General features: G+C 42.2%; 1 protein-coding gene across 3 annotated transcripts in view; it reads left to right on the top strand.

The window, feature by feature from the left end:
* The window catches only part of LOC132828425 (signal peptide, CUB and EGF-like domain-containing protein 3), a 364,946-nt gene that overhangs the window by 251,328 nt on the left and 88,964 nt on the right, over positions 1 to 24,654 (top strand). For 2 of the 3 annotated variants that reach the window (XM_060845528.1, XM_060845530.1), the window contains one exon: positions 18,952 to 19,068. The exons of the other annotated variant lie outside the window; for it this stretch is intronic. In XM_060845528.1, the coding sequence (XP_060701511.1) occupies positions 18,952 to 19,068 (117 nt within the window). The remainder of the gene's footprint in view (positions 1 to 18,951; positions 19,069 to 24,654) is intronic. 3 annotated transcript variants of the gene reach the window in all.

Raw genomic sequence — 24,654 nt, 5'->3', positions numbered from 1 at the left:
TTCTTTACATGGAAAATGTTTTGGGGAGAAACATGACCATTTTGTGAGGAAATTATTTGTCTAAATATCTCTTATCTCCACACCAGGGTTTATTTCTGTTTGTTGGAGAGGGAAGTCATAGAGGCTGAGGTTGTCATTCACAAAGTGTTGCTGTTTGGAATCAGAACACTTCTGCATGGTATAATAACCAGGGCAAAAACACTCTACCCAGGAACAATGTCCTTGATCTCTGCTTCCATTTATGAATGTTGCTTTGCTGCAATTTCTTTAGTCTCGATATCAGTTTCACAATCCAAGAATAATGTTTATCAACAGATGAAAATTCCAAGGTCTAGTGCTAGTCTGAAGGTCTGGACCTGCACAATCCAGGAGACAAAATTATCACTTGTTTCTGTAGAACCATAGTTTACTACTGATTGCTGAGACCGTCTTACCATGGGCTACTGGAGTCCTCTGCTGGTGATGCCTGAGTATTGCAGCATGCTGCTCTGAACTGCAATCTCAATTTGTACATTTACAGATAGCAGAGATTTATAGGAGCCGGAGTGATAGGAGCTCTGGCAAGATTTGTGACAGAATTGCACGAGAATTCCAACAAGGTCCATCTCACCATCAGGAGCAACTGGCTGCATCTTTTGTATGTTTATTGACCAGTGAGGCGAGTTTCTCACTAGGCAGCAGCGAGTTGCCATTTAAGAGGCTTATTGCTTTTTAAACACGTTATTAATGGCCCAACGTATTAATATTCAGCTTCCCATCTTACCAAGCACAACAAACAAATTCAATGTTCACAGTTCTTGACATGGAAGTCAGAGTGGATACTAGGTGACTTCAACTTTCTTCTTTGAATTTATTCAAAGGATCTCCTCATAATCATAAAGTCATAGAGATGTACACCACAGAAACAGATCCTTCAGTTTAACTTGTCCATGCTGACCAGATACTCTAACCTAATCTAGTCCCATTTGCCAGCATTTGGCCCATATCCCTCTAAACCTTCTTATTCAAATACCCATCCAGATGCCTTTTAAATGCTGTAATTGTACCAGCCTCCACCACTTCCTCTGGCAGCTCATTCCACACACACACCATCCTCTGCATGAAAAAGTTGCCCCTTAGGTCCTTTTACATTTTCCCCTCTCACCCTAAACCTATGCCCTCTTGTTCTGGACTCCCCCCACCCCAGGGAAAAGACTTTGTCTATTTACCCAACCATGCCCCTCATGATTTTATAAACCTCTATAAGGTCACCCCTTAGCCTCATACACTCCAAGGAAAACAGGTCCAGCCTGTTCAACCTCTCCCTGTAGCTCCTTGTCAAAGACCAGACACCAACATCTCAGGGTGTACTCCAGCCATACACACCCCACAGTCACAGACATTGGCATTGCCAGCCTTTAAGAACCCTCATGGCACATCTCTGATCCACTTACAGGACACTCCTGCACTTCAGTGTTGCACTGACAATTCTCATTGTAATGCTGCAGCAAGGACATCATGTACTCAGGGACACATACCCAGCTCCTTGACTGGACCAGGCTATATCTCTGGGCTGTCCATTCACTGTCATTACACCCACTCATTCTGCGCAGACCTGGATACTCACTGCATCCCTGGCTTGTCCCATTAGCCAGAGATAGCAGGCTCACTGTGCTGGCACATTGCCTTGCTGCTTAGTGCAGACACAAAACTCATCACCATTGTCAGCTGTCCTCAGTCAGCCCCATGGAGATAGCTTTCGATTGATGGTGCTAGCTCAATAACACAGGCAGCCTCTGGTAGCAGTCCATGAACTTGGACTTGGTCAGTCATAGACCCCCTACAGTACAGAATGAGACCATTCAGCCCATTGAGTTCAGCATGACCCACTGAAAAGCATCTCACTCAAACTCAGCCCTCCATCCTATCCCCGAAACCCTGTAATTACCATGGCCAATCCACCTAACCTCCACATATTTGGATTGTGAGAGGAAACTGGAGCACTCAGAAGAAACCCACTCAGACATGAGGAGAATGTGCAAACTCCCAAGCCTCCTCTCCCTTATGGCTTCTGGAATCCCTCTCAGGAATGGGTAGATTCCTGTCCCTGAGAAGCATAAATCCCACAATTTGGCAGAAGGTGAGCAGTAGGGGCGGAGATTGGTGAGAAAGGGAAACATTTATCTTAAGAATCTTAAGCATCAATGAACCCTAGAGTCATAGAAATCTACAGCATGGAGCAAGCCCTTCAGCCCAACTTGTCCATGCCGTCCACTTCTCACAATTAAACTTGTCCCATTTGCCTGCATTTGATCCATACCCCTCCATACCTACCCCATCCATAGATCTTTTGAAATAGTTTATATGGATATAATGAAGGAGTGAATGATTTAGGATAGGTATTGACTGGCAGAGTTTGAAGAGAGAGATGGACTGAAAGATGATAAGGCTGGAGAGTGAAGGATAACCCATTGAATGGAGAATTTAGAGTTGGATCAAAAGGAAAAGGATTTAGAAAATGGGTGAAACAATTGGGGGAGGAATTCATGATGAGATGGATAAATACTCCTGGATAGTTTACCTATGGCACAGTTAAAAAAAAAACACAGGTTTTTCGAGAAACAGGTACACAGCAACATGACAGGGTATAAGGTGGTAGTGAAGGATTCAGTTCCAACAGCTGACATTGGACATTTTATTGCTGACTAACTGTGGGGCACTCTTTGGCACAGGACCAAAATAGTTTCTGTTCCAAGAGGGTCAGGCACTTGGCCTGCAAAAGTGTATTTTTTTAACAGTAACAAGTAATCTTATCACTGCCCAGTCGCATCGTGGTCGTTATCAGGCATACACCGCTGTTATCTCTACAGGCCCACAGTCACGTAGACATAATTGAGTCCCCTCTGCCTAAAGCCTTTTGGGGTGAAGCCAATGTCGGGGAGGGGTGGCGAGAGATTATCTGTGAGTCATGATATGTTAAATGATTTAGAACTATGTTTTTGTTAGTCACAGAAATAAGAAATTGGGAGCGTGACAGATAAATGTTTGGATTGAGTGCTACTGTGCTGATCCTCTAAAGGTTGTGTAGCTCTGCGGAGGAGGATGATAAAGGATTTGATTATGATAAAAGTCTGAAGGGAGATGTTAATTAATAAATTAGGCTGAACAAACATTCTGACTCTATCCCTTTCTGACCCTATCCCTCAATTAATTCCCCAAACGGAAACACGTGTAGTTGAATGTTTCAGTAGAATTTGCTTCAGAAACCTTCCCTGTTCTGATTCCATAAGCTCAATGTGTTTGCTATAAAGAAAACCTAACTCCGATCTTACTTTCTATCGTCTGCTATGGCTCCATGGCAACAGACTTGCCTCTCCAGTCAGAGGCTTGTGGCCTGAATTCCCAGTATGAGGCTTCAGCATGTAATCTCGGCTGACACCTCAGCTCAATGCTGAGGGAATGTTGCGCCGTTCAATGTGTTGTTCTTCAGCTGAAACATGACACCAAGGTCCCATCTGGCCTCTTAAGTAGAACTAAGAGAAAACAGTGGCAGGGTAGTAATATCTCTGGAGTGGCAACTCAGAGGCCCAGGCTTTGGAGGTACAGATTCAAATCCTACCATGGTAGATGGTGGAATTTAAATTCAATTAGTAATTCTAGAATGGAAAACCAGTGTCTGTGATGGTGACCATGAACCTATCAGGTTATAAATTGGTATATAAACCTATAAGCAAAATGGACTGAAAATGTGTTGCTGGAAAAGCGCAGCAGGTCAGGCAGTATCCAAGGAGCTGGAGAATCGACGTTTCGGGCATGAGCCTTTGTTCAGAAATTGGACCCAACCAGGACAACCTCTCTCGCTGCACACTCCAGGTCATCACCTCTGCTCAGAAGCTCTTCAGCCACGTTCTCAAACAGACTCACTACCACATCCACATCTCCTTCCTCAGCACCTGCCTACGGAACCGACTCACCCCGCACGGACTCCGGACTACATTCAGACCAACAAAATTTGGACCAACAAGGACAACCAGTACCTACAACAAATCCGAAGCCTCCAACATGGATGCTGCCTGACCTGATGCGCTTTTCCAGCAACACATTTTCAGCTCTGATCTCCAGCATCTGCAGTCCTCACTTTCTCCTATCAGCAAAATGGGCCTACCTTACCTGGTCTGGTCGATATGTGTCTCCAGACTTTTGGCACTATGCTTCATCTGAACTGCCCTCTGAAATGGCCTAACAAGTCACTCAGTTCAATGACAATTGGGGATGGGTATCAAATGTCAGTGACACCCATAACTCATGGAGAGAATAAAGGAAACAATTAGATTCCAGAGTACCATTCAAAAAACAAAGAGAGCTGTGCTGCGACCTGAATATCTTCACATCTACCTCTTTCTCCTTTTCCCTAATGTTCTTTCTATCTGTCTTTGACTCTGACTGTCTTGATGTATTGAGTATTTTGGCCCCTTGCACAGAGTGAACAGTCCCCAGCTCCTTGCTCCAGGGTCACTCTCCAAACATCAGAGAGAAAGGCTCATATTCCTTAAGGTTTGCAGCACCAGTATTTAACGACGTGTTGTTGATATAAAAGCAGTCTTTCTAAGATCACACAGATAATGTTCTCCAGATGTTCGCTAACTGGTGCTGACCTGCATTTCTGCTACAACCTGTGATGTTTTGAACAGCTTGGCCATTTTACCTTTTTTGATTGTCTCTGGTTCAAAGTTTAACCCTGAGGTGAAAACTGTATAACTCTACAAATACACCACAGTGCACGAGCGTAGGTACTTTTCAGTTAGATTTCCAAGAGTCAGTGCCCAGTAAACACTGATTCGCATGTTGTATTTCATTTAGATTTTCTTTCACAACAAATGTAGAACCAGCACTGGAAGTAAGACTAAACCAGCAGTGTAATCGAAATGAGAAGATCCTAGTCAGAAACTGCACTCCAGGACATGGATGTATAGTCTAGGCGAACACTGAAGTACCAGGAGAGTGCTGCACCGTCAGAGGTAGTGCCTTTTCTTTAGATTAGATTCCCTACAGTATGGAAACAAGCCCTTCGGCCCAACAAGTCCACACCGACCCTCTAAAGAGCAACCCACTCACATCCATTCCTCTACCCCATATTTACCCCTGACTTAATGCATCTAACAGTATGGGCAATTTCGCATGGCCAATTCACCTGATAATGGGGATGAGAGCAGAGTTTCAGCATTGCTCCTTTGTATAAGAAACATTCTGAACAACAATTGGAGAATTGTGGACATTAGTGGCTGCCTTCCTAGTGAAAGGAAATACAGATTGTGTAGCATTGCTGACAAGAGTAGGTTCACTAGAAGGACAGCAGAAATGAGAAGGCATCGCTCTGAAGATTTGTTGCTTTCTTCGCAAAGAGAAGTTAGAGACGAGGAGGGATGAGAGCCGAAGAGGGTACACAGCAGATCTGCTGGATAGAGATGTTCAAAATTTCTCATGGTTTTGAGGAGATATTTAGCAATGTAGGGCTATAACTTGGTGAGAAGGGGACATGGACTTAACATTATTATTAGAAAACAAGGAGCAAAGTTGGAAGAAAAGCTTTTGGAGTTATTCTAACAAGGAATATTTTGGAGTTATTCCAACAAGGAATATTTTGGAGTTATTCCAACAAGGAATATTTTGGAGTTATTCCAACAAGGAATATTTTGCCAAAGTGGGTAATAAAGCAAAGAAGTGCATCATTTAAAGCAGAACAGAACAATTTATTTGAAAAGCAGAACATAAAAGTGTAAAAATTCAATTCAATTCAATTAATAATAAAGGAATACGGAATTAAAACAGATCGTTTCAGTCAAGGAGCAGACTGTTGTTGAGACACAGGCAACCTCTGAATTTCTTTTTGCAATTTCTATGATTCTATGAATCAGAACACTTGTTTTATTTTTATCTAGTTTCTAATCCCACACAGATTGATATAATCCTGTAAAGTTCTTTTGTCAAGTAAGTATCAAATTGATTTCTTAGTCGTTGCAAGTCCGCAACATTAATTTTGAATAATTGGCCCTTTTATCCGTGCCCTGATTATACTTTGAACTAGCAGTCTAGAGCATTCCAAACTACCACACAGGATATAACCAGGACTGGCTCCAGAATAAAAAGTGTTTGTGAGAGTACCGATGACCAGTCCAATGATGGAAAATTCATAATGGTACTTCAGCTATTTGAGGGGTTTCAGTTGACATTGAAGTGATGCTATTTAGGACTAGATCCTATTCACTGAAAGATGAGTGTTTCTCAGCAGATCCAGCTATCGTCAACACAAACATTAAATTAAGATACAAGACTGCATGTTGGTCTTCTCATATTTTAAGTAAATGATATTTTGTAGGTGATGAGGTGAGGAAAGGAGAACTAGAAGATACCAAGAAGTCTCAGACAGATGCCCTTTGACACACTATGTCATTGGACTGTGTGCCAGCAAAGAAACACTTGGCAATACTTGTTCCTTTCAAGACGCCATTCCATTCAAAACAAGGGAGTGTTGCCCTCATGTAAATGAAAACTGTGGTGATCTTCCCAGTCAGCAGCAGCAGCAAAGAGGAATGTGAACCGCAGACAAGACAGCAAGGAATTGTGATAGCATGGCTGGAGTCGGCTATGTTAGTGGCTCATCACTCTCACCTCAGTTTAACCCTTCTGTAATCTCATTCTTGTTGCATGAGAGGCACAATCTCTTGAGGATTACACCTTGATAAAATATTGTGGGTTCATTGTGCACTGAAGCAGGCAAATCAGGTTGGATTATGTAAACAGTTCAAAACTCGACAAAGAGGCTTCATTGGGATTGCTGGCAGAGATGAATGTCTCGATGCACTAATTAAATAGTGATTTGTGACGGATTCACTGGACTGTGGCCATGCTTTTCTCAAGGAAGACTGAGCAGCTCAAATTTAAACCATTCCTATTTACGGACGGATACTTTGATGTGGTCCATGTGAAGTCGCCTCATTTTCTGTTTGGAATTCAGTGGAATAGTTTTATTTGGTATTGTGTGCAGTACTGCGAGGGAGTTCAAACCTTTAGCTCTCGGATATTAGGTGAACTTTGCAACAGAATATCTCAATGTGATCGACTTCTCCACACCATCCCTAAATCATTTCAGAATTATTGGGGGGGGGGGGCGGGGTGTTATTAGCTTTTCTAAAATCCTCCTCCCCCCAACCCAATTGCATTGTGGTGTAATAACAGAGAGACTGTCTCTTTGCAAGCCATGATCCTCCGTATGTGATTGTTGAATCGCAGTGCACTGTTTGGTGATGGTGAAGAATTTTGCTGCCTGCTCTTGTCCACATCTGAGGAGAGAAGCTAATAACATCCCACCCCCCCACCCCCAATAATTGTGTACCAAGAAGCAAAATCACCAGTGTTTATCAGTCAACCACGTCTGATTTAGCCTCATGCATTGGATAGTGGTGGGATACCATGGGCAGTTGAAGCCACGAGAAGTCATTAGATTCCCCAGGGGTCTCCCTATAGCCATTGTTGACCTGTCTGCAATTTTGGGGGTGGGGCTGAGCAAAGTCATCAATTAACATGGGCCACTTAGAATCTCTTTCCCACCCCATCTTAATTTTGAGGCTGCGGGGAGAGGGGGAGTTCAGGATCTGGGGAAGCCCAGCAGATCACCCTGCTCTATCATTGGGGTGGGGCCAGGCAGGTTTTCTTCTGAGATTGGGCACATCCTGGCACCTCCACATGATTTCTCTCACCCACCCCTAACGTTATGACCCTCACTCCGGGCCCAGCAACCCACCTACCCCCTCAACCTTCTCTCTCCATGTTGACAAAAGACACTAGACTTCCCTCTGGGAACAGCTTGCTGTCCCAGCAGTTGCCACAATTCCTAATCGCGCTGTTGGAACTAAAGAACAACCAAACAGTCAGATTGTCCACAACTCTCTGAGGCAAGGTGTCTGCCTGAGTGAACGATAGAACACCCGCCTCCAACCAATAACTTGCCTGGGGGTGGATCATCCCCGGTCTGGGCAGCACAGTGGCTCAGTGGTTAGCACTGCTGCCTCAAGCACCAGGGACCCGGGTTCGATTCCAGCCTCAGATGACTGTCTGTGTGGAGTTTGTACATACTCCCCATGAGTGCATGCGTTTCCTCCAGATGCTCAGGTTTCCCTCCACAATCCAAAAATGTGCAGTTGGTGAATTGGGCATGCTAAATTGCCCATAGGGCAGGTTATTAGTTATTAGGGGTAAATATAGGGTAGCAGAATGGGTCGTTGTGAATTTGTTGGGCTGAAGGGCCTGTTACCAATTTGTAGGGATTCTAATTCTTGATCAAAATGTCGAGTGACAAGGCAGGAAACTCTGTCTTCAGAAGGATTCTGTCCTGTGACACATTTCATCTGCTGGTCTGTGTGCCCCAGAATTTCTGTGACATTGAACCATTTAGGGCAGCTCTTTCTCGAGTATCTTTTTTAGAATAATCCCATCAATTCTTTTCCAAACGTATATCTTATTCAAAAAAAATGTCAAGGTTCTATATATAAAAGTCCAAAGTTGCATGAAGTCAAGCGAGATTAGTGTGACTGTCCTTCTGCAGAAGGTAACCTTAACTCAGTTTCTGTCTCCACAGACCTTACCAGACCTGTTGAGTTTCTCTAGCATTCTCTGTTTGTTTCAGATTTCTAGCAACTGCAATATTTTGCTTTTATCTGAGGTGAACCAAATTAATCAATCTTAGTGCAGTGTGTGACTCTCTGAAATGCCTCACTATACTTACAATAACAGACTATATTTACAATATTCATTCTGTGTCAACATCCAGCCCATGGGGTTTAACACAGTGGGTGTACAATGGCAAATGGACTGAGCCACCGGCCTTTCCCCATTGAACCTTTGCATTGGCTGTGAAGATTTTGGGCATCTTTCAGCACCTATAGCTGGACCTTGAAATGTGCCAGTCCAGAACACTCCATTTTTGACAGCTGTTTGCATTGGGATCGTTGGGATAATTAAAACAGCAAAATAAGCCAGTGGCACATTTGGCCCTACGGGTTAATTTGCTTGGTTCATATATCGGCATGCAGCGCTGTAATACAATATCACTGCCTTGTCCTATCGGGCACGGCCTTTAAAGACCCTGCAGCTTATTCTGAAGTGCAGATTCGATAATAGTGTTTGTCATGAGTCGTTGCAGCAGAGTCTAAACAGAACGGGTTGTTAACCTCATGTTCTGTGAATCTGTGCAAACTATTACAAATATTCTTGGGAGAATATCGTATTTGAAGTTTTCACAGTGTCAGCTTACTGTAAAGTCTTTTTCCTTTGCTTAGTAAATTGCAAGTAACCTGTATTGGAAACATGGAAATGCAATCTTGTTGGTTAGCCTGTGAGATATGCACATCCATTTGCTTTCTGAAAAAATTCCTGATATAAGCTTTTTAAAAAAGAATAGGGCTTCCATGGGCTAAGCCAGCCTTCTACCAACTACCCTGCTATATTTATTTTTCAACCAACATCAGTTGAAATCAATTTGTTTATTGGAGCTTGTTGTATACAAATTGGTATCTAACTGTGTGGTGCTGGAAAAACACCACAGGTCAGGTAGCATCTGAGGAGCAGGAGAATCGACGTTTCGGGCATAAGCCTTCATCAGGAATGTGATGAAGGGCTCATGCCCAAAATGTTGACTCTACTGCTCCTCGGATGCTGCCTGACCTGCTGTGCTTAACGAGTGTGACACGTTTCAACTCTAATCTCCAGCATCTGCAGTCCTCACTTTCTCCTGTGCACAAATTGGTATCACATATTCCACACGATAACAGTGACAGTGGCTACAAAGCACTTTGGAACATCCTGAGCTGTTTTTAGGGAAAAAAAAGCAAAACCTGCATTTATATAGCATCTTTCATGGCCAGCAGCAACTGAGTAAGATCATAAGAAATACAAGCTGGATGGTTCATCCAACATGCTTCACCATTAAACACGATCATGACTGATCTTCTGCCTCAATGTGTTTTTCCACTCATCCCACATATTCTTTGATCTACTCAAGAAATCAAAAATCTGTCTATCTCATCCTTAAATATATTGAACAAAGGAGCATCAAAAAACCACCGGGTTAGAGTATTACAGAGTTTCACAGCCACCAACTTGGGGTTTCTCTTCACCTCCATCCTGTAGTCTCAACCTCTCACCCTGATTCTATGCCACAATATCTATATTCTCACAATCTCTGTATATAATACTTTCATACCCTGTCAAATCCCTTCAGGATCTTCTGCATGTCCGTCCAAGTCACCCTCAAATTCTGCTAAATTCAAGATCACAGGCCAACCCTACTCAGCCTGTCACCATCTTGGCCTGCAGTGTTTCATAGCCAATGAAACACTTTCGAAATGTCGCCACTTGTTGTGGGAAATATATTGTAGTAGGAATGTAAATCTTGCTTCGTCCTCAGTGCAGATTTGACCTGCTGTGAATCAGGAATCTTGTGTAGGCCAGAACAGGAAAGCTCAGCAGATTTCATTCCCCAGAAGGATATTAGTGATGGATTGAAGCAGTGGGTAGAATGGCAGCTCAGTGGTTAGCACTGCTGCCTCACAGTACCAGGTCAGGTGAATTGGTTGTGTTAAATTGCCTGTAGTGTTAGGGGAATGGGTTACTCTTTGGAGGGCCGTGTGAACTTGGGCCAAATGGCCTGTTTCCATACTGTAGGGATTCTAATATACAAACCCTGATGTGGTAGGTCTCACAGCCACCATTTCATCAACTAGCTTTATATTCCAGATTTATTCATTAGAATAATGAATCACACCAGCTCCTATGGTGCGACTTGAACCCATTACTGCAGGGCATTGGTCTGGGCATTTACTCCATGGCATTACCACTACACCACCACCACCCCATGAGCTTGCACATTGCCGTCAGGGCTGTTCAGGTTAGAAAGTCGTTTGGGTCTAGTCAGATGAATGGGCAGGGGACGTTTTCCTGTGCCAATGCTATCCCTTCATATGGATTGAAGCATGTCACCTTCTCGTTTCAATGTGGCTGGCTGTGCTGATGTTGGTCTAGATGCACCATCAGTCTCTTGCCCACTGATATGACACTGGGCCATATACCAGGTGGAGGGAAGACAGTGTAGGTGGAAAGGCAATTACCCATTGGGAGAAAAATGCAGAAGAGCTATTCCAGCCTAGGCAGGATTTAGAGTTTCTGGAGGTTGAGTACTTGACTGTCTCACATTAATAAGGAGCTAAATAGTCTATGGTCTGTTATATCACATTGAATAATTGTCATCATGCAAATCAATCAAGCAGCACACAGGGTCAGTCCACATACTGTATGCCTCGAGTTATTTCACTGTATGTGTGCTGTAAACACTTCATTAGGAGATATATGGGCTTCAAGGGGAAACATGTGTTATCTCAAACTGTAATCAAACCAGAATGTATTTCTGTGTTCTCTGACTCTACTTTGTCTACACTGATATAACTGAGATCCTTATCTTACAAAAACACCAAACATTAACTCTACGACTCAGTTTACATGGTTGAGCTGGAACTAATTTAAGACAATATGTTCCAAAGTGTTCCAATGCGCCATATCTTTCAAATAATTTATTCTTCACCTTCCTTCACTGTTTTTAGAATCATATATTCTATACATAAGAGTCGAAGCATCAATGTGACCACAGATATTAGGGGCCATCACTCAAATTCTACAAATGCATATTTTCGGAAAGATAGCATTGGACCATAGTGGGGGTTGAAGTACGGGCTGAGTAGTTTTGAATCCTTAACCTGCCCTGGGAGTATGAGAGGTTCAGTTGTGATACTGCTGATTCATCATTTATAATTCATGCTTGTCCTCATTTCCTTTTTTTTATATCTTTTCCCACTCTTTAATATATTTTTCTTTCACCCCTTATTTCCCTCTCTGTTGTCTGATATTTTTTTCTCTAACTATGACTCCCATAGCTATGGAGTTAAGACTATTTTCACCTTCTGCTGTTCAGCACAGCAGTGAAATCTTAGGGTCTGATGTTTATATAGGGGATTTTCGTGAACACCATGAATGCTGGGTAGACTGGCTTCCATAGACTGTCTTCCATTCCAGTGGTGGTGAATTACTAGTGATGATAGGCACAGCATTTCCAGCGCGTGGTGAGGATCATTCACCAAGTTTGTAGCCCGGCAATTCGAGCAGCAACTCATTAAAACCCATCTTGAAATAACTAAAGACCTTTTTCAGATATTTTGAATGAGTGCTGCATTTGAAACTTCAACACGGTTGGAATGAATGGTTTACTTCCTTTCACTGTTGAATTTAAGAATAAGAACAAATCCACTTTTTGATACAGTGAACTTGATTTACCATTCTATTTCTTCACCTTCCACAACCACAAAGACTCATTAGCCATCTACATTAGTAATCACATGAGCTGTTCCATTTCCTCAAACTCCTCAAGACTCCTGAAGTAACTATTTCAAAGATATTCTCTCTCCATTCACTCTACAGATCAGTGTAAACATGTAAGATTTTTGAGTATTGTGTTGATCTTTCATCCCAGCCAATTGTTCATTAAAAGAAACATGAATTTTTGAGCATTTAATGGCTAAAATGAGACTGGTATTGTACAGTACCATAATCACGGCTGCCCCAAAAATTTCTCCAGCTCTAACCATTTTGCCATGCCACCTAGCCATCATTGCTGGTCAATGTTACAACATTGCTGAAAAATGTCTTCTCTTTTACGATACAGTCAGTTCCTAGTCTTTTCCCATGTGAAATTTCCAACTTTTGGGGAATCTCTTAGAAACCTATACAATTCTAACAGGACTGGACAGGATAAATGTGAGAAGGATGTTCCTGATGGTTGGGGAATCCAATCACAGATATGGGTGAGGCCATTTACTATTGAGGTGAGGTGATATTACCAGAGTGGTGAGCCCATGGAATCCTCTGCCACAGAAAGCAATTGAGGCCAAGACATTGAATATATAGTCCTTGAGGCTAAAGGGATCAAAGGGTATGGGGAGAAGTGGGGAACAGGGTTCTGAGTTTGATGATCAACCATGATCATATTGAATGGTGGAGCAGTTCTGAAGGGCTGAATGGCCCATTCCTGCTCCTATTTTCTATGTTTGTATGTTTTGCTGTTCATAACCCACCATTCTCTTTCTTTGATACTTTTAAATAAAGAGCTCTATACCAAGTCCAGATCATGGCCGTAGCTGTTTCCTCCTGTACTCGGACTGTGACTGCAGGAACCAACTATCTCATGGTTTCTATTTTCACTTCAGCCAACTGCACTTGTGGACAGAGTTTGTTGGTTTAGCAGCAGCGTGACATTTTTGTGGTTAGCCAGCTTTTCATGGAAAGTTCCACCCTGCTGACAAGGAAGTAAAAAATTCACTGTAATTGCATTAAAGTTTTGAACGCAGTGCGTATTTAAGGGGTAAAAAGGAAAATAAAAGTAATCAAAGCTGTGTAAAACATTTTGAAAATGTCAGCAGTGACATTTCATTAAACTCAACTCCCATATGATTGTTCTGTGGTTCTCATTAATATTGATAGTCATTACACTTCCACAATATAATACATCATTACAGTCTTTTATATAGGAAAACAGATGGATTAAATGAAAGCCAGTGCCCTCTTGTAATCTGAGTACATGCCGGGGGATGAAACACACGTTCTGCTCCATTAAAGCCAGCGACGCTGTATCAACCCAAATCTAAACATGGATCAAACTTATATCAGCATCATATCTTGAGAAGGACTGGTGGCAGCAGATTTACCATTGTTCAACCTTGGAAGAAATTGGCCAGCAGCCAAAGTTGGGTATTTAGCATGATATAAAGCCAAATTTGTGTATGTGTACAATATATAGGTACCCATTGTCAGTATCAAGCAATACTAAGTTAGATGCATTTGCTTCTCTCCTCCAACAGTATGTTTCAGGCCATTCAAGTAATTTACTTTTACTTTCCTTTACTTTTCTAGGAGGAACATTTTCCACATTCAGTATCATTGTGGTATTTCTGAGCTGGATGGTCAGTTTATTTTAGATTATGGACCCTTCTGCTTTGCATTTCATACCCACTAAGAATGTGACTTGAACTGTCTCCAGCCTATTTCACTTCAACATCCTTCTCACTCCAGAGAGAGAACATTTAAACACCAACTTGACCTCGATTTAAATGCAGTCCTAAAGTTTATTACCAAAGTATTACTTTTTTTACTGTTACGGCCACTCAGTAATTTGAATGCTGTGGCGAGTGATTTGTTCAAAGTCCTGCATTGAGTAGTTGAATGAAATTATAATATTCTCCACACAGTGTGCACATGGGCACAACATAGGCACAAACAGACACACGTAAACACTCATATGCACACAGGTGCACATAAACAGACACAAGTGCACACGCAAACCCAAGAGTCATCAAGTCATACAGCACAGAAACAGACCCTTCAGTCCAACCAGTCCATTATCCCAAACTAAACCAGTCCCATCTCCCTGCTCCTCGCCCATATCCTTCCCAACCTTTCCTATTCATGTACTTATTCAGATGTCTTTTAAATGTTGTAATTGTACCCGTAGGCATCACTTCCTCTGGAAGCTCATTTCACACATGAACCCCATGTGTAAAAATGTTGCCCCTCATGTCCTTCTTAAATCTTTCTCCTGTCACCTTAAAGATATGCCCCTGGTCTTGAAATTCCCCCACCCTTGGGAAAAGACACCTGCCATTCACCTTATCTACACTCCTCATGATCTTATAAACTGCTATAAGGTCACTCCCCAACTTTCTGTGCTCCCATGGAAAAAGTCCCAGCTTATCCAGCCTCTCCTTATGACTCAAACCTTCCATTTCCGGCAACATCCTGGTAAATCTATTTTGAACCCTCTCCAGTTTAATAATATCTTTCCTGTAACAGAGTGACCAGAACTGCACAAGGTATTCCAGAAGAAGCTGCCCTGATGTCCTGTACAACCTCAACATCCCAAATCCTATACTCAATAGTCTGGGCAACGAAGGCAAGCATGCTAAACGTCTTCTTAACCACCCTGTCTACATGTACACAACTCACATCCACACAGAGATATATAAGCATACATACCCAAACACGTGTGTACCTACATAAACACGGATGCGCTCAATAGCCTTCCTGGTTAATCAAGCTGAAGTTCTGGCAGAAGTGTCTCGTCAAGTTTTGTTCCTATTGCCAATAATAATATTGTAAGAAGGAGGGTCGAAACTGGCAGATGATTGCCAATCTGTTTCCCTACTTAACCATTAAGACCCTGCCAACTGTATTTGTGGCAAGGAATGTTTTAAATCAGAGTGCACAGTTCCTGCCACCAACAGCTGAAGCCAGGTTGTGGTAATACTGCTCCTACCAACTGCTGCTGGGCGCAGAAATGCCACTACATTCACACAGCCTACCTGTGAGCACACAGTATATTTACATGTTGTGCTGTGGCCTACTGATGCATCTCCCTGTCTTTACTCATACAAACCCAATGCTTGGAAATGTTTAATGTTTGCACACTTTTACAGCATGATAGCATAGGGATTCATGGCAAGAAAACCAAACGTAGTGAGACCAAGGATGCCCTTTGAGAGGTGAGACACATGCTGTGTCTGGGCACTCTAATACAAGCAAGAATTAGCCTGGATGTTAACCGCAGCCACTCTGGCTCAACAACAGAGTGAGTGAGGGTTCATGACTCATTGATTCATCGTGATTGCAAGATGTCAAGGGATAGGAGAGCAGTGAAGAAAAATCAAAGATAAAAGCAAATAAATGGAATGACAAAATACTCTTGTAAGCAACCCGCATCAAAATGTCCCACTGAACAATCCTCTACAGTGTGTGTTGTGGAACTCAGCCCAGTTTTAGTTGACTTCGCATCAGATTCAAACAACTTCTGTATGCAGCACTGAAACCAGCCCAACCCAGAACTGGAGGCAGATTGGTTTTTCAAAGGAACAGCAATGGTTTCAGGATAATGTGTGCAAAAGTGCTGTGATGTTTCTAACCAATTAGTGATGACAATGGAAGAATTAACTTCTATTCTTATGGGCACCATTCACAACCCCAGACTTTGCTGCCAGTGATGTATATTTTCATCAAAAATGGCCTCTGATAAATTGGGGAATTGCAGCAGCCAATTTGTTCTCCGCAGGAACCCACAAACAGCCATAAAATTATGACCAAATAACCTATTTTAGTCAGGACACTGACTAATGGTCAGGACACTGAGAGTGTGCCAGTGTTTTTTTTTCAGTAGTGTTGAAGAATCTTCTACATCTACCAATGAATGCAGTGAAGACCTAAGTTCAATACTTCATTCATTTACTGGCATATCCCACAGTGCAGTACTCCTTCACTACTGAGGCATCATAGTCTTGGTTGCTGGGGTAGAGCTTGAATCCATAACCTCAGGCTCAAAGACGAGAGAGCTACAACTGAGCCAAGGCTGGAACCTGGGTTGCCCTTTTATACTACATCTTTGTGAGCATACTTCTAAATGTTAGTTTTCGTGACAGCATGGTTATTTCAACCAACGTACACTTCATAAAGGTACAGAGTTGATTGCAAGTAGTCAATTCTTCAACAATTCTCTTGACCATTGCCAGATATGATCTAGTATCGGGTAAGGGCATTGTCTTAAATAGGTCCTACCTGCAGGAAAAGGCAGCCAACTATGGAGAGTTCAGTAGATCCCATAAGAACTTATATTTCTTAGATAGCTGGCTAGACAGAGAACAGATTTTGAGTGTGGTGTCCCTGACTGTTCCAGTCTGCTTCCTGGAATGGGTCTAGGTTTCAAAACTCCCTTGCTTCTGACTTGATGAGGATTAACTGATCCCTGTACAATCACATCAACAGCTGTTTGTAAATACGTGGAAGGAAACAATTCGTATGGGAGAGTACAAAAGACCAGTTTAAGAATCTCTATAAGTTTTAGGGCATTTGCTACTCAGAAAAATTCAAGTTTAAGACTTGTTAATTTATAAGGTCTTTTGGTCAAATAGGAATGGTGAATCTGCCATTGTCACCTTGTCTGGCCTAGATTTGACTCCAGGTCCACATTAATGTGGTTAACACTTAACTGCTCTCTGGAGTCCTGAAAAAGCGTTATACCCGAAACATCGACTCTCTGGCTCCTCAGATGCTGCCTGCTTTGCTGTGCCTTTTCCAGCACCATGTTTTAGATTAGATTAGATTAGATTAGATTCCCTACAGTGTGGAAACAGGTCATTTGGCCCAATATGTCCACACCAACCCTTTGAAGAATCACCCACCCAGACCCATTTCCCTTTGACTAATGCACCTAACGCCATAGGCAGTTTAGCATGGCCAATTCACCTGACCTGAACATGTTTGTAACTGTGAGAAGAAACCAGAGCACCTGGAGGAGAAACCCACGCAGACACAGGGACAATGTGCCTGAGGCTAGAATCAAACCTGCATCCCTGGTGCTGTGAGGCAGCAGTGCTAGCCACTGAGCCACTGTACCACCCCAACACTCAGATATGGCAAGGCAAACCACTCAGTATGTCTAACTGCTACAAAGTCTGATTAAAAAATAGTGAACCTACAGGTACACACCTTGTCAACCATGCAAAACCACCTTACTCTTGAGTGTACCCAAGCCATGTGAATAGCAGTGGTTCAAGAAGGCAATTCACTGGCACTTTCTAAAGGGAAATTAGGGATGGGCAGTAAAGGCTGGCCCAGCTACTGCTGTCTATATTCCATGAAACATGAATGAAAAAGGTTTGTTTTTCTGTAGTGGTGAGGTATTGTAACCGACCTTATCTCCTGCTGTAAGATACTGGGCTGAATATTCAGTGAGCTCGGGAAACTGACACATGGAGTAATTTCATGTCTGGACTCTGTGCCTCAGCTGCCCCACTCTCACGGTGCTTTTTGGAAATGTTAGTGCCCATATTGGCCAGATGGTGGGCCCAATTAGTGCAACTGCCTGGCTGGTACCAGGGGCAAAGGTGGACAGCAGCCATGATGAGGGATGTTGCTGCCAATCCAAAGAGAACCAGGCAGCATCATCGACGGGGGTTAAAGGAAATGTGAAGGCCAAGTCCTGGTGCCAACTCAAGTAGATCCATAAGAAACAGTTTGAACTTAAACACAAAATAAACTTTACTTGGCCTTGTGGTGTGCTTGACAGCTGTGCATTGACATGCAACAGATTATTTAGATTTGCCAAATTATGGTTTGAAAATTCCTTTCTGCACTGGATAATCTCTTTAACTTGCCCATTAAGGAACTCAATGGACCTTCAATTGGAGGCAAATGGGTTTTCCTTTCCTTCCCATACTCCCTTTAAAAATGATAAACCAGTCTCAGGATCCAAGGTGACCAGGGACCATGATTTTGAAATTGCGCCCATACTGGTTCTGCAACATGTAAGCCAATGAGTCAGAGACTATTTGACTGCTTTTTGCATCACTGACCCTTCATTTATTCTGGTAAATCTGCTCTTTGAGGTTGGTGTGAAGCCATGGGAGATGTACTGGAAAAATCAGGCTTGGACTTTGTGAAGGTAATGGATGAGCTTACATGAGAAGCAGGTGTAAGTGAGTTCTTTAGCAGATATTTCAAGAATTGCCAACAGAAATGCAACTTGAGTCTTTGTGTCACTTTATATCTCCTGCAGCTCCCTACAATCATATTGCATAACTTTCTTCAAAGACCAAGTGGTTAGTTTTACACCTTTGAATCAATATTAATTCCCATCTGCAGTTTGTGGTTATGCATGCACTTCATATTCAGTCTGCTGTGTTTTTCTGATTGTCTACATATAGATTATTGCAGCCTGGGAGATTTGGATTGTGCTCCAGTCATTTCGAATGGTTTGAGATGTTCCACAAGTTAGATGAGTCCAGGGTAAATATCTGCAGTACCATGATCTATCTCTCATTTTTGTTTTAGATATTGACGAATGCTCCTTTGACAGAACATGTGATCACATCTGTGTGAACTCCCCTGGCAGCTTTGAATGCTTTTGCCACAAAGGTTACACACTGTATGGCCTGACACACTGTGGAGGTAGGTGGATGCTGTCAGATTTCACATTGTTCTAGGAAGAGCTGGAATGAAAATTCAGTCACACGGGGAACTGAGGATGTGGGATGTTTTACGAATGACAGTTTGGTGCATTTGAACTATTCTGTCCTGACATAAGGGAGTTCTGAATTCTGTTCATTTTGGGACACGTTAGACATTCATACTCTGATTATGGTTCTATTCCCCATCATATCTGTGTTATGATGATGTGCCTATGAGACGATAGAAACAGACCTTATCCTGAGAAATGCAGCAGTTCATTATCAACAGAGCTGCGTGTTATATGTTTAGGAGGCGGCTAGTTGGCAACATGCCATCATATCTCTGCAAGCTGGATTGTCTATGAAAGGATACCTGCATCTCACCTGGGTGGGAATCTGAACCACATTGCAAGCACATCAGGGCTATGTAACAGAATACACTTATGTTGTAATTACTTGATATTCTTGTACATAAAAAATAGGAACAGGAATAGACCACTTGGACCCTCGAGCCTGCTCCACCATTCAATAAGATTATGGCTGATCTTTTTGTGCACTCAGCTCCACTTATCTCCCATACACCATAATCCTTCATTCCTTTACTGTTCAAAAATCTATCTGTCTTTGCCTTAAAACCATTCAATGAGGTAGCCTCAACTGTTTCACTGAGCAGGGAATTCCATAGATTCACAACCCTTTAGGTGAATAAGTTCCTCCTCAACTCAGTCCTAAATCCTGACTCCCCCTTCACAATTTACACTTGTTACCTATCATTCAGATGCTGGATAGGACTGATGAATATATACCTGGTAAAAACAAGGACTGCAGATGCTGGAAACCAGAGTCTAGATTAGAGTGGTGCTGGAAAAGCACAGCAGGTCAGGCAGCATCCGAGGAGCAGGAAAATCAATGTTTCAGGCAAAAGGCCTTCATCAGGAATAGAGGCAGGGTGCCTGCAGGGTGGAGAGTTAAATGAGAGGGGGGTGGGGGTGGGGAGAAAGTAGCATAGAGTACAATAAGTGAATTGGGGTGGGGATAGAGGTGATAGGTCAGAGAGGAGGGTGGGGGTGGGGAGAAAGTAGCATAGAGTACAATAGTGAATGGGAGTGGGGATGGAGGTGATAGGTCAGAGAGGAGGGTAGGGGAAGGTAGCAAAGAGTACAATGATTGAATGGGGGTGGGATAAAGGTGATAGGTCAGAGAGAAGGGTGAAGTGGATAGGGGTAAAGGAAGATGGGCAGGTAGGACAGGTCATGGGGACAGTGCTGAGTTGGAAGGTTGAAACTGGGATGAGGTGAAGGAAGGGGAAAATGAGGAAACCCATGGAATCCACATTGATGCCCTGGGGTTGAAGTGTTCTGAGGTGGAAGATGAGGCATTCCTACCCCTGATAATGTCACCCTGGACCCTGATACAGATACAATGGTATTGACTGGATCTGTTTTGGGTTTACCTTGCTTTGGAAAAGTTTGCTGTTTGTCCTCTGCAACCTCTGATAATGCAGAGCCTGCTGCTGTGGGTCTTGGGTTCCAAAATCACAAGTTTGCTAAGCTCCTTATTGCAAGCTGCCCACTATCCTGATCATAAAATGGAGGCAGTTTCAATGGTATATTTCAATAGGAATCAGATACTTACTTGGAATGGAAACATTTTTTAGGGCCGTGGGAAAAGAGCAAGGGCATTTGGATATTATCCAATTGGTTGTTTCTTTCAAAGAGACAACATAAATATAATGGGTTGATTGGCCTTTACCTTTGTTGTATGAGTTAGATTTTATGTTTCTCGTTTGGGTAAGGAAAATGGAGCACTAACTGAGTGATCACTTACTCACACCATCTCAAACTTGTTCAAGCGTGTGTTAGCTGACCAGTTAGTGGCTATCTGATGGGAAGGAGGTGAATGAGAGATGGAACCTGGGGGTCAGGATTGCAGTCAGTGGGATGTCATGCAGCAGATGGAAATACCATAATACATAAGTCAGTCTCGAATTTGAGCTTAAAGGCCACATACTCTCTAAATGTTTTCTTTATTTTTAATCAGGGCTCAAAAATGTGTTTAAAAAGCTTTGCAGAAACCTCCATCTTCACCAGAGAACATTACTGCTACATTCAGTCACTGACCCAGTTTAGGCCTGTCCTTCCTTGTACCTTTGTATCACCTCCTCATAACTGCAGTAAATCATTCGCAAACCATTTTACAGCTGACCCACAAAAGAAGCAGAGGACACTGAAAATTTTCAAGTGATTGGATCTTTCATGAGCACCACAGCTTCTTACTTAATCATTTAAAAACAGTGGCTGGGTTTCTGATTTATGTCCCTACATGTTTTCTGTAATGTTTGAAACTGGTGTGATGGCATCATATTACCCATCCAATGACATCATGCTCTATTTTAGGAAAGCTGACTTGAATTGTGGACTTAAAACCCAGTCCCAAGGCTCTAGAATAGTCCTTTCAACCTGATTTAAACTCAAGAATAGGCTATTCAGCCAATACTGCTCACACTGCCATCAGATATTTAGAGTCAGAGTCATACAGCACAAAAACAGACCCTTCAACCCAACACATCCATGCTGACTAGGTTTCCAAAACTGAACACATCCCATTAATCTGTTTCCATTTATGTACCTGTTCAAATATCTTCAGGAGGTGTTTTTCTAAGCTGATCCTATTCTACCCCTGTTTAGAATCCTACTTCACACAAAATGTTTGGCTGTTTGAAGATTATGAAAGCAGGTTACATCAGCCTGCAGTAGGCCGCATACCCTCTGATCTTTAAAGTTTGCGTTGGTATGTGGGTGACATATCATTCTGTCTCAGTCTCCTGAGGCATTGTGTTTGTGGAAGTGAAGTCACATGTAGGTAAGGTACCAGGTCTTCTTCCTTGAAAGGTGGCAGCAACGCAACCTAGCAACCTCCATGGTTGCTCCTGGTGCCAGCGTTCTTCTGAATCCTTGTTGCTCATAGTACTTGCTCTTTCTGTTTATACACAGTTGAGATTCACACATCATGCAGGATGCCAAGGAGTCCAAGTTCACAGAACTTAATATTTATCATGGTACTCCATTTTGTAATACTCACAAACCAGTTAACAGAACATCTTATATGAGAGGAAGCTGGGTATCATTAGAAATGCAAGCCACCTTTTACAGCAAGAAAGTACTTTTTTTTCTGCACCTTAATTTAAAGAAACATTAAGAATGCATTTTTCAGTTTAATCCTTTGCCGAAGTATTACAAAACCAGCTATTAGGGTGAAAAGCTCCTTTGTTATTATGTATTATTTTCTGTTGTAAAGATCATTGTAAAATTAAAAGTCTATGTTCACACTTCAGTTTCTAAACTATTTTTAAAATGATTGGCATTTATATTGACTTTGAGGCTGACACACTATGGAATGCTTAAGCAGCTATTGTTATAAGTGTTCAGAATGTCTTTTGTGGAGCAGCAACCATTTTACTAAAGCGATTACCGTGACATACACCTAACTGCACGAAAGGCTGCTCATATTGTACAAAACAAAAAGGTTCCCTAGGTTTAAATACATTTGATTTTAACTGGACAAAGAAAATGTATTTTATGGCAATGATTTAGTTCTGTCCTATCCCAGCAGACCATTACTTTAGATATTGAAGCCAAAGCTCTCTATCTTTCTGCTTGTTTATGCTTCCAATTCTGCAATTTTTTTTAAAATAGCCGGTAATATCTGATAACTCAAGCATTTCTGAACTTGCGGCTTTAAGATTAAAATGCTTGTTTAGTATTGCCACTTCAAAAGGCGAGTTGAAATACAGTTTGTGACTTGTAGGGGGCGGGGTCTCAAACAAGCAGTGTTGTGTTTCTGTACTCGCCGTGAGATAAGAAGAGTTTTTCTGCAAACACAGTCATGTGGAATTTGAACAAAGATCAAAATACAAATTAACCACAGTAATGTACATTAAAGCAACAGTCACCTTTTGATGACTGGTGAAATTAAATCTGATATTCGTACAAAACCCCTTGTCATGTACATCAGCTTAGCCACAACATTCCCAACTAGTAACCCTTTAAGGAGTAAAGGTCGTATGTTTTCTGAGAAATACATTGTTCATTGTTTGCTTCAAAACAAAATAAGGTTGAATATTTTAAAACTGATGCAAAGTAAACCAAATCCAGACATTCTGTTCGCATCCACTTGACAGTATTAGTGCCATAATCGAGGGCTCAAAGTGTGTTATGCAACATATAATTCAAATGATTACAGTTACACAATGAGTTGTTGGATCTTTTGTCACATGGAATAGCTGAGCCAGCAACATCACACCTTTTACTAAGATTACTTCTGTACAGGAGGAGCCCACACAGCTATGATGGGCCACATGTCCTCTTTTTGCATTGCAACTTCTAAGATTCTAATTTTACTATATTCTTCCCAGCCCAGCTCTTTCTAGCAGAAATGCATAGAACATAAATGGATAAAAATGCTGTATGGTGGACGATAGGACCTTCATTGTTTACAGGAATTGAGTTGAATCCCTGTGTTGAAGCAGCTCATATGAAACGAGGCAACCAGTTGCCTCAATAGTCTTCTGTTCCAATTGCCAGAGTTTGGGAGGGGCAGTTCCACCAAGGGTCCAGCTCCTGATCATTCCTGAATACATGGTCACAATTCACAGTCAGGCTTCAGAGATCAAACAGTGGTTCCAGTATCCAGTTGCCCTTCTTACTAAAATGCATGAATTTTCCATTGTTTACATCTCCAAGAGAACTTTCAATCAAGCATTGGAATCGCCATTCATCTTCTTTCCAATCAACTGCTCGGCACGGTGCCACCTTGGCAAGGCAAACGCTTCAAGGTACAAGGCATAAAGAGATTGTTAAATTGAATTAAGCTAAATGGCCCATTGGAGTTGGCTGATATTCGCATGTGCGTTATTTTTCTAACAATACAGAAGCTGTATTGATTGTATCAAGCATCTCTTATCAGTCTCATTGTTCCATGTGTTTTGCCCCGAATAAAAGGCAGCTTGCAAATCTTATTGACCATCACCTGGCCCAGTAGTAACACAGAGAGACTGAAGTAGTAAACATGCTTGAGAAATTCAGTGCAGATCACAGAGGAACCGCACTACTGCAACATAGTTGGGCAGCAGGAGCCAATGTGCAATAAAAGTGTGCGCCAGGACCACATGAAGAGAGCAACTAGTACCACTGTACTCCCAGTGATGCCAGAGCAATCCTGAATTCATAACACCTATCAAGGGAGCATTCTTCACAGGAACATAATTGTTCAAAACTAAAGGGACTGATACTGACAAGTGGGGCAGCTTTCCTCAACAGTATCGGGCAAACTTTACAGCTGACAATAAATATTGACTCGATAAAACATGGATGATTGGCGTATAGACTTTTTACTGAGAACAACAAGTCAGGCAGCATCTGAGGAACAAGAGAGTCGACGTTTTGAGCTTACCACCTCATCAGGATGAAGTGTTAAGCCCAAAACATTTCTTCCTTGCTCCTCAGATGTTGCCTGACCTGCTGTGCTTTTTCAAGCACCATACTTTAACGACTCTAACTTCTCCAGCATCTGCAGACTTCACTATCTC

This window comes from Hemiscyllium ocellatum, chromosome 26 (assembly GCF_020745735.1).
Source record: "Hemiscyllium ocellatum isolate sHemOce1 chromosome 26, sHemOce1.pat.X.cur, whole genome shotgun sequence".
NCBI classification, from domain to species: Eukaryota; Metazoa; Chordata; class Chondrichthyes; order Orectolobiformes; family Hemiscylliidae; genus Hemiscyllium; species Hemiscyllium ocellatum.
The sequence above is the reverse complement of the archived record's forward strand: the minus strand, read 5'-3'. Positions and strand labels throughout refer to the sequence as shown.